General features: G+C 37.8%; 1 protein-coding gene across 2 annotated transcripts in view; it reads right to left on the bottom strand.

Moving 5' to 3' along the window:
- Nucleotides 1-1,484: 1,484 nt before the first annotated feature.
- PLSCR5 (phospholipid scramblase family member 5) overlaps nucleotides 1,485-10,594 on the bottom strand; it is a 34,030-nt gene continuing 24,920 nt past the window's right edge. The window contains exons 5-8 of one of the 2 annotated variants that reach the window (XM_004379207.1): nucleotides 8,019-8,180; nucleotides 5,207-5,368; nucleotides 1,674-1,756; nucleotides 1,485-1,591 (exon numbers count right to left, since the gene is read on the bottom strand). In XM_004379207.1, the coding sequence (XP_004379264.1) occupies nucleotides 1,718-1,756; nucleotides 5,207-5,368; nucleotides 8,019-8,180 (363 nt within the window). In that variant the 3' untranslated portion in view covers nucleotides 1,485-1,591; nucleotides 1,674-1,717. Of the gene's footprint in view, nucleotides 1,757-5,206; nucleotides 5,369-8,018; nucleotides 8,181-10,594 lie in introns of both variants that reach the window. The other variant, XM_012556349.2, reaches the window with a different exon arrangement.

The following is a 10,594-nucleotide window of genomic DNA, read 5'->3' as shown; positions in this document are numbered from 1 at the left end:
ACTAAAGGAAACTGAACGAGAAAATGGGAAACAGACTCTTTTCCTTTCCATCTTATACAACATAAGTCCTTACCCAAGAACCCAACACTAATCTGATACATGTAGGCTATTTTATGAACTTAACTACCACAGATAATGGTATTTCTAGGAGATAATAGGTTTATAATTTCAAGCACAGAAGAAAGGCCTGGCAACCTAATTCTGAAAAATCAGCCCATGAAAATCCTATGGATCACAGCGGTCTGATCTCCTAGGACGGTAGAGTGTTTTGTTCCATTGTTCATGAGGTCACCATGAGTTGGGGCCGACTTGACAGCAGCTAGCAACAATTTCAAACAGTTAACTTAGTAACAGATTCTTGGAATACACTCCCTTTTCTCAAGAATTGCCTGAAGTTTCTCTAAACACTTTTATACGTGGGTGGAAATTTGGTAATAGTCTGGTGATGCAGTGGTTAAGAGCTCGGCTGCTAACCAAAAGGTCAGCAGTTCGAATCCACCATCTGCTCGTTGGAAACCCTACAGGACAGTTCTACTCTGACCTATAGGGTCGCTATGAGTTGGAATTGACTCAACGGCAACGGGTTTTTTGGTTTTTTATTTGTATAATTCTCAAGTAGAACCAGAAAGGCTACGTGATGCCTTGCTTAATACAAACTTACTCCTTCATTTCTGAAAAGGGGAGAAAAACTATCATCATTTCTTAAAAAAAAAAAAAAATTCTTCTGTGTGGGCTTTGGCTATATGTAGATAACTAGGGCATAGTAATCTGGAGGACTCCAAAAACATTAAAGCACAAATCATTAATTAATTGACTTCACTACTTCCTGACTTCTGCATTGCCTCGTGGATTAAGGTTTTATTTGTTTATTTTTGTTTTCTTGTTTTAAGGCCCGGAGTTGTCTATTTTTTAAAGCCTGAGATTCATTTATTGACTAAACTTTCACTGCAAATAGCTGTAATTCCTGCTCTCTTACCACTGCTTTTACTGACTTGAAGTCTATTTACATACTTATTTAAACCTCTGGCAAGACTAGGTATTTAAAGCACACTTTGGTTTGTAAATATTAGCTTACTTTCGGAATGTAAGTGTGCCTCTTGTCCCTAGAACGAATTGATTTCCCCTATCTTCCTCTGCATCTTTAAACATATTATTTACTTCACTTTTAACTTTTGCAGTGTAAAGCAAAAATATCTCTCTACAATAAGGAAATTAAGAAATAAAATTGAGACTACTTTTGAAAACATATTTTAAAAATTCAGTCCTTCTGATTAGTAACCAGCCTTAGTACCAGAAAAACTTCAAAGCGTTCTCTAAACATTGAATTTTCATCAGCTAAGCTGCAAGCCTTACTTTCTCAGTTCCATGCTTACCCATGCACTAACTTCAAAAGGATAAGAGGGAAGAATGGTAATCTCACAAAGCAACCTCGTGCTCAGCCAGTAATCTTGTATTTCGATATCATACATTCAGAACTAGATAATTGCCTCATTAAACTGTGTTTTAATAAATACCATAATTAACATTTTGTTACAAAAAAAAAGCTGATACTCAAACCATTTGGAAATGAAATCCAGAGCCCAAGGGATTCCTAGGAGAAAAAGAATTAGAGAGTGTCAAATATAGACATCTTCAAAAGGGAAAGAGATCATTTAAACTTGTCTTTTACTTACTGGAATATGTTCTGCATATTTTATTATTTTCATCGTATTGCTTGTTATAATCCGGCCAGGGAATGTTCAAAGAACATAAAATCCTACAAATACATAAACGGTAAATATGAGTACATTTACAAAAAAGGCAACAATTAAGATTAAAATTCTGACATGTAAGCTTTGATTAGGTAAAGCAATTATGTTGCCCAGTGGTGTTCCAGCAACATGGGACTTATCAGTAGGAGAAAAATAGGAAGATTTTAAGCTTCATGACAATTACGTGTCTAATTTTCAGAGGACAAGTAATTTGAAAATCTTGTCTGAATTAGTATGGTATCACCAGTTAAAATTTGGGGTGATCAAGACTCTGCAGAATTAGATTTTAGTACATTCTGGGTTAGTGCAGGAATTGTAATAGAACCCAACCTTTGAGCAAGAATTAGATATATCATCATGGACTATGTGGTCAGTAAGTAGGTAATCATCTGGCGGATCCTGAAGACTACACTCGAGGGAAGTTGGCAAGGGATGGGGGGGCCAGCTAGTTGTGAAGTGGTAGCCTAGAACCAGAGGAGACCAAAAATTAGTTTGCATTTGTGAATTTTGCTGTTTGGAACAGGGCGTATCCTCATACCGGCAGCTTTCTTATCACAAGCCTCTCACCCAAAGTTAGTAAAATGGAGACAACATTTAAAAATTAAAAACATAATTCTTCCCATCAAATTACATATAGAATTAAGAATTAAGTAAGGAATTTATCTTGGGTACAACATGTGAGAAATTGTTTTAAAACTTCTCTTGGGAAAAGAGTGCAAGTGTTTTATATTATATAAAAAAAGAAAGAAAGAAAGAAAGAAATGGATGGGAGCCATTAGCTCTTCTCAGTGTCTTTGCTTCTCCCTCAGACTGGAGTGACAAAGTTATCCTTTCAGATGTTTGTGGCTTTATCTAGCTCAGTGCCTCTCAGACTTACAGTGTATAGAGGACTCAACCTGGGATCTTGTTTAAATACAGATTCTGGTGTCATGGTTCCGGGGTGGGGCCTGAGATTCTGCATTTCTAAGAAGCGCCCAGGTGGTACAGATGTTACACTTTGGACCACATTTTTGGTAGTGAGGACCTAGCTCAACCTTTATTAAACGTACCTCTCATCATTTTCTCAGAGAGTATGGGTTAGAAATAGAGAAAGCATACTTTTTTATAGAATAGGTGTTTAGAGGGTTTATGAAAACTATTAATAATAATAATAATAAAAATCCAGTAAAGTTTAAAATACAGAAAATTGTAGTTCTATTGTTGACAGTACATTTTTGCCATCAGCATTTTACATAAAATAGGTAGATGGGGCAGATTTAAAGTTTATCTGCATTTTAATATAAACATCAAGCATGGGGCCTAATCAGAAAGGTCGAATTAAGGTCTTGGGAGAAGGGTGTGTGTGTGTGTGTGTGTGTGTGTGTGTGTGTGTGTGTGTGTGTGTATGTGTGCGTGTGGTTGGAGGGGTTGGTGCTAAAGTGTAGAATAATCACAAATGAGAAGTGTGAGCAGGAAGTGACAAATTAAAAGCCCTGTCAAGTGGGTAGAGGAGAATAGGGAATAGAAGAAATATTAGGTGACAGGAAAGATTGACTAGTTTGGTTAGATTTGGATGAAAATAGGAATGGAGGGTAAGTGGCTATATTTAGTAAGTTAAAAAAACAAAAAACAAAAAACTAGCACTCTACATATATCAATTCTGCCTTCTCCCAATGATAAAGAAACAGTAAGTTAAAATAATTCCTCTAAAGCTCTTGAAGAAGTAATCCTTTTTTTTTCTGTATTAAACTAAGTTTTCATCAGTGATGTCACTATACTAGGGGATTATTTTTAGTTAATGAATTTTCCAAGTGCCTTTAGAAGAAACTAAGTAGATAGGGGTTATTTTATTTCCCAGTAGCGCATACTGATATAACCGTAAGATTGGAGTTTCAAAACCCTGGAAGACAACAAAATATGAGAGGAAGAGCCCAAGTTTATTTTTTAAATTCCATGAGTTTTCATGGGTGCAGTGAAAATGACAAGAAATAAAGGAGATATTAAGGAAATTTGGAACAGGAGACAGCCGAGCATTTTGGCACAGACATTCTGTGACTTCTGTTCTCCTGTATCACCAGTCTCCACACCAAAGAAGAAAATGTTTTCAATGGAATTATAAATTGGAAAGGAAGGACAAGGACATAATACCTCAGTAATACTGGAAACTGGTGCATCTTAGGAGCCCTGGTGCTAACCAAAAGGTCGGCAGTTTGAATCCACCAGCCGCTCCTTGGAAACCCTATAGGCAGTTCTACTCTGTCCTACAGGGTCGCTATGAATCAGAATCGACTGGATGGCAATGGGTTTGGTTTCGGTTTTGGTACATATTAGCTCAGCCATATCATCTCCTGTATCTAAGTACTTGTTGGGAAGGCATGAAAACTGCACTTTTCACATTCTGAATATCACCCAGCTCATTATTAAACAATGACTCAATCCTGAAATTTACTCAGGATAAATAATGAGATGTTTCTTTATATGCTATTTGTCAGTTAAAGTGAAAATAAGCCAAAAAACCACGCTGAAGTTGAAAGGGGGATGGTAGCTCGGTTTTTAAGGAACTGAGAAGTAGGCTGTGATGGGACACCAATCCTGGAGGAAGAGGGAGTTTAAGAACCACTGGAGAAGAGCTCTTGGAAGAAAGGCCTGGCAATCTGCTGCTTTAAAGATCACAACCAAGAAAACCCTATGGAGCAGTTCTACTCTGTAACACATGGGGTTTTTAGTCAGAATAGACTCGAGAGAAACAGGTTTCCTTGTTTGTTTGTTTTTAGTAGGGCTGCCTAGTAGAAATGAAGGTGCCTAAATTCTGATTTCTGATGAATATTGGTCCCCAACTAGCCTTCTATGCATACAACTTACTCTTTGGAGTCAAAAGCTATGCAAAATGGGATTGGCTCTATAGTAATTGGTAAGTGAGAAGGAGAATAAATGTTTCATGTTCTCTAAGACCATACGTACTGTCATGGATTGAATTACGTCCCCCCAAAAATGTATGTATTAATTTGACTGGGTCATGATTCCCAGCATTGAATGATTACGTAACATTTTGTAATCTGATGTGATTTCCTTATGTGTTATAAACTCTATCCCTATGATGTAATAAGATGGATTAGGGGCAGTTATACTGATGAGGTATACAAGATTGGATAGTGTCTTTAGCCAATCTCTTCTGAGATATAAAAGAGAGAAGCGAGTGGAGACACATGGGAACCTCATACCACCAAGAACGCAGTGCTGGGAGCAGACCACATCCTTTGGACCTGAGGTTCCTGAGCAGAGACTCTCCCAGACCAAAGGAAGATTGATGACACAGACCTTCCTCCAGAGCTGACGGAGAAAGCGTTCCCCTGGAGCTGACACCCTGAATTTGGACTTGCAGCCTACTGGACTGTGAGAGAATAAACTTCTCTTTGTTGAAGCCATCCACTTGTGGTATTTCTGTTATAGCAGCACTAGATGACTAAGACACTTACCAAGAGAAAACAAGCACCAATCATCGCTGCTTTAACTGTCACATCTAGATCTGCAGGCACGTGAATTCCGAAGTTGTCAGCATTCGTAAAGACGTTATTTACAAATCCTGACCAGTACTTTGAAATCTTCCCAATTGTAAGCTTTTCATTGATGGTTTTCACCTTTGAAAAGACAATAAGAGATACTAAATTTGAAGAAGGAAAGGGGTGATTTTACATTTCTTAGTATGCTTACCTCATGAGAGATATGACTTATTTTATTGCAGTCTCTAAATGAAAATGTGGATGTTATTCATTCCTTTATGTAAGAATAGGTTTGTAGATCGAATCTTCCAGCTTACTTTTCTCCAATTTTGCCTTTCCAACACTTTTGTAATCCATCTTAATTCCTTTTTCTTTTCTTTTTTGGTAGGTAGTTGGAGAAGATAATAGCAATACATAATTAAGACCAGGCCACCACAAGATGGCAGCAGCTATATAATCTCAGTTATATGTTCCAAACATGAAGGTCCAGATTGAAACTTAAATTCTCTATTTAAAGAAAAATAAAGTAGAAGAAGAAGGACGACTATATGTTTGAGAAAGATTTTAGAAGGAATTAAATTATTTTCTAGGTACAATTTGTGAACTTTATTTTTATAAGATTTTAAAATTATTAACACACATATTATCAGCCTTTGCTTAATCTCATTTTTATATTATACTCAGACACTAACTAGGATATTCCTTTCTAACTAGTGCCAACTCCTACTTTTGTGTAGAAAACCAGTCCAGAGCAAATGTGACATGCAGGAACTCCAGACCAATTTGACCTCGAAAGCCTATCAGTCCTTTTCAGCTATACCAAAACCAAAAACCAAACCCATTGCCATCGAGTCGATTCCGACTCATAGTGACCCGATAGGACAGAGAAGAACTGCCCCATAGGGTTTCTATGGAGCTGCTGGTGGATTCCAACCGCCAACCTTTTGGTTAGCAGCCCAGCTCCTAACCACTATGCCACCAGGGCTCCTCTTAGCTGCGAGAAGTCTACAAATCAACTTTATGAACAATTCATTTGCTTACCTCCTTTCTCATCCTGGTGCTGAAAGTGACTTAGTATAAACTTTCACTTTCTGTATGGGGGTGTTATAAGACAGAAAATAGAGAAAGGTATTCAGGGCTTCTATATACCAGCAACACCAAAACCCTATGTCTAAGTTCTCCTCAATCGTAAGGCCTGTTTTGGTACTATACGCTCAGGAAAACCCTTCAAATTATTTTGGAATGGGTGGAGTTAGGACAGTTCACTTTGAACATTTACACCATATTCTATGTGAATAGTGTTCCCTAAAGTCCCACAAACTGAATGTCTGAGGTGAGATATACATGAATGAATGAAAGAAAAATAAATATAAACTTTAAAAGCAGACCTTCTTCTCTGCCTAAGGTGCATTGCTATGTAAAGCTGTTAAGATAATACATGTTGCAACAGATTGAATTTGCAACTGCCTGTTTTTTTAACATTCAGATTATATATATGTTTATATGAGATAGTTTTAAGAATGCATTTCGCAAGTCTTATGAACATAGCTTTTAAATGAGTGCCGTTTTAATGAAGTGTGCTTCTCAGATGAGATCTGAACTGAGATACGTGACCACTAGGGGTAGAGAAAGGAGCCCTGGTGGCTCAGTGGTTAAAGCGCTCAACTGCCAACAGAAAGGTCTGCAGTTCGAAACCACCAGTGGCTCTGCGGGAGAAAGATGTGGCAGTCCGCTTCTGTAGAGATTTACAGCCTTGGAAACCCTATGGGCTCACTATGAGTGGGAATTGACTGAAAAGCAATGGTTTTGGTTTGGTTTAGGGGTAGAGAAAAGACGATGTAAATTAAGTGATTCTAAACTACGGATATTTGCTTTACACCGCGTGCGCTGCTGCTGCTGTTGTTACTTGCTGTCAAGTTGATTCTGCCTTATGGCGACCACACGTTCTGTAGAGTAGAACTGCTCCATGGGGTTTTCAAGGACGTAGATCACCAAGCCTGTCTTACAAGGCTCCTCTGCGTGGATTTGAACTGCCAACCTTTCTGCTAGTAGTTGAGAGCTTAACTATTTTCACCACACAAGACTGCCACATGTGCTGTAATTGCAGATACATCAACAGTGTAAAGATTAGGACACACTTTTATTTCCCCAAATCTGGAAAATATGGATCATCTAATAAAGGCAAACGTCTACACACACATAAATTTTGGTGTTTAAAACGTGGACACATTTATGATAATGACAGTTATTGTTTTAAATAAGGAAAAAAATAGTAGTTTTGCTCGTAAAACACATGAAACTAGCTAAACACACTTCAGGAAAATTTTTATTTGATAACCATCATTATATTCAATTTAGTAAAATTATATAACTTTTTAAAAAAATTCTTTGAGTTAGTATCTCTGGAATTGAGTTCTTTACTATTGGCATGTACAATATGGGCTTATTACATTATTTCACAAGTGTATTATTTTCTAAATTTATTTCTAGTATATTTCAGAAGGAGCCCTGGTGGTGCCGTGGTGAAGTGCTTCATTGCTAAATGAAAGGTGGGAGGTTTGACCCCACCAGCCGCTGTGCAACAGAAAGATGTTGCAGTCTGCTTCCTTAAAGATTTACAGCCTTGGCAACCTGAGGGAGCAGTTCTGTTCTGTCCTGTTGGATCGCTATGAGTTGTAATTGACACAAGAGCAACGGGTATATTTCATGATTTGAATATTTAAGAACTGAATTACGTTGCAAACAATGAGGACCTACGAGAAAACATCCTTCACTTTGTCAATCATACCTCAAAGTCCACATCTCCAAAACAGCCACATGTTGCACAAGGACCAACAATTTTCAAAATGTCTTCTTTGTTTGCATTTTGGATTGCGAATTTAGGCAGAAGGGGGTCCCACTTCTGTGCAACATAACCAACGACAGTACCAGGAGGGGCTTCGATTTCTAACTGTAAAAGGAGAGAATAAAATCTGATTTTCTAAGGTTAGCATAGTTTATTTTTACTATAATGTCAATTTACCTCTAAACAGTATACTCTTATGAAATTATTTTTGTATCCTACACATCATTATAAATATCTCCTTCTACGAGAGCAAAGTCTTGGTTTTTTTTTTTTTTTCTCCATATTTCTTAGAAACAAATTCACTGTGTAGATACATGTTGGGTCCTACGTCGAGTCCATGTTTTTATCTTCTCTAAAGAGCACCTGCAACATGACTGTCTTCTGATCCTGGAAAACTGCCTTTTCTTTTTCTTTTTTTGTCATTTTTATTCCAAGTAAAGCAGTTGGTTAAGCACTGAAACTGCCCCCTGTGATACCTCGCTTCTACTTCCTCTCAGTTCTAACCACGACACACATCTATTTGGTCATATTCACCAATTACTAAGTGTTCATGATCTTTTTCTTTTTCTTCAGCTTGTCACCTTCCAGTTTCAATTAAAAACAAATTGTTCTTGCAGAATTATAGTTATTAAACACCAATTTGATTGCTGCTTTACTTCTTCCAAAGAGTTAAAGAATAGCAGTTACTTTATCAGGCTTTATTTTAGTATTTCAGTTTTTCGTATTCTAAATACCAAATGGGCTCAAGCATGACAAGGATTGTGAGGATGGTGCAGGACTGGGCAGTGTTTTGTTCTATTGTAACATAGGGTGACTATGAGTTGGAACCTACTCCATGGCACCTAACACCAACAAATACTTTTTTAGTATTTAGTATTTTTGTATTCTAAGACAATTTGGGGTTGGGTGCAAATAATGAAAATTGTGTGCTTTTAAACCAAATCAGCTCTCTATCATCTGATTTTCTTTATTTTTTATTAAATTCATAGTCTTATGTGCATGCCTGTAGTGTTCTTGAATAGACAAAGGCGGTTTCAACTAGACTGTTTAGAATTATATAGCTCTATTTTTTCTATGGTCATTTTAAATGTAGTTGGTTTGCTTTTGACAAAATTAAATTATTAACAGGTATGAAGACTGGTCTTAGATTTAATGTATGTAAAACTAGGGCTACTATGGGAGCCCTGGTGGCACAGTGGTCAAGAGCTTGGTTGCTAACCAACAGGTTGGCAGTTCCAATCTACCAGCCACTCCTTGGAAACCCTATGGGGCAGTTCTACTCTGTCCTATAGGGTCTCTATGAGTTGGAATTGACTCGATGGCACAACTGGTTTGGCTTTTTTGGGGTTAGGCTACTATGAAACAAAACGTCAATTATCAGAAGTTTTTAAATGGGTATTGTCAAAGAGAGAAATTGATAGAAGATTTCTTGCTTTGATTTTTGGGTTTTATTACAAAAGGAGCCCTGGTGGTACAGTGGTTAGAGCGCTCGACTGCTAACAGAAAGATCAGCAGTTCGAACCCACCAGCCTCTCCGCAGGAGAAAGATGTGGCAGTCTGCTTTTGTAAAGATTTACAGCCTTGGAAACCCTATGGGGCAATTCTACTCTGTCCTATAGGGTCGCTATGAATTGAAAACGACTGGAAGGCAATGGGTTTTTTTTTTGGTTTTACTCACAAAACCAAATACTCACTTTAAGGAAGTCCCTACTAAAACCAATCCTCCAGCGGCTTTTTCCTTCACACAAAGTCGCAAATTCTTTCTTTCGTGTTTGAAAGCAGGCTTACTAAATTGGAATTTCAAAAGAGAGCTGAGTGGAGGGGCGGAGACCGTCTTGTGATCTGATATCATTTTGATCTCAGTGAAAGCGGAAGAGTAAGGTTCAATCAATCATGTCAAGATTAGCCAGTGGTTGGTCTTCTCTATTTCTCCCTCCTCTTCTCTATCTGGGAAGAAGTCCAGCCAGAATGCTCCTTAGAAGCACGGATGGCGAGACTTCGTCTCACATATTTTGAACATGTGATCAGGAGGGTCCAGTCCCGGGAGAAGGACATTACGCTTGGTAGAGGGTCAGCAAAAAAGAGAAAGACCCTCAAGGAGATGGATTGACACAGTGGTTACAACAATGGGCTCAAGCATAACAATTGTGAGGCTGGCGCAGGACCAGGCAGTGTTTCATTCTGTTGTACGTGGGGTCGCTATGAGTTGGAAATGACTTGACCAAACCTAACAATGACTCTTTATAAGGCTCTTTGTGCCTAGCTTCTTCGAGCCATTTGCTTTTTCTAGAATCAAAATGGTCTCCCTATATGTATATAGAATAATTTCTCAGAATAAACCTGATTTTCAAATTTCGTTGAGTTTCATTTTTAAGAGTACACATTCTATTATTATGCTAACTATTGTATCTTGGGTCATATCAGATCTTAAATATCCTCAGTAGGGGAATGGAACTTCTTGGACTCCGTGTATGAGTAGCTTAGCCATCTTTTCACTCTGAAAAGCCAGGTGATTACCT

This window comes from Trichechus manatus, unplaced genomic scaffold (assembly GCF_000243295.1).
Source record: "Trichechus manatus latirostris isolate Lorelei unplaced genomic scaffold, TriManLat1.0 scaffold00062, whole genome shotgun sequence".
Lineage (NCBI taxonomy): Eukaryota > Metazoa > Chordata > Mammalia > Sirenia > Trichechidae > Trichechus > Trichechus manatus.
This window is presented reverse-complemented; position numbering and strand designations above follow the sequence as displayed.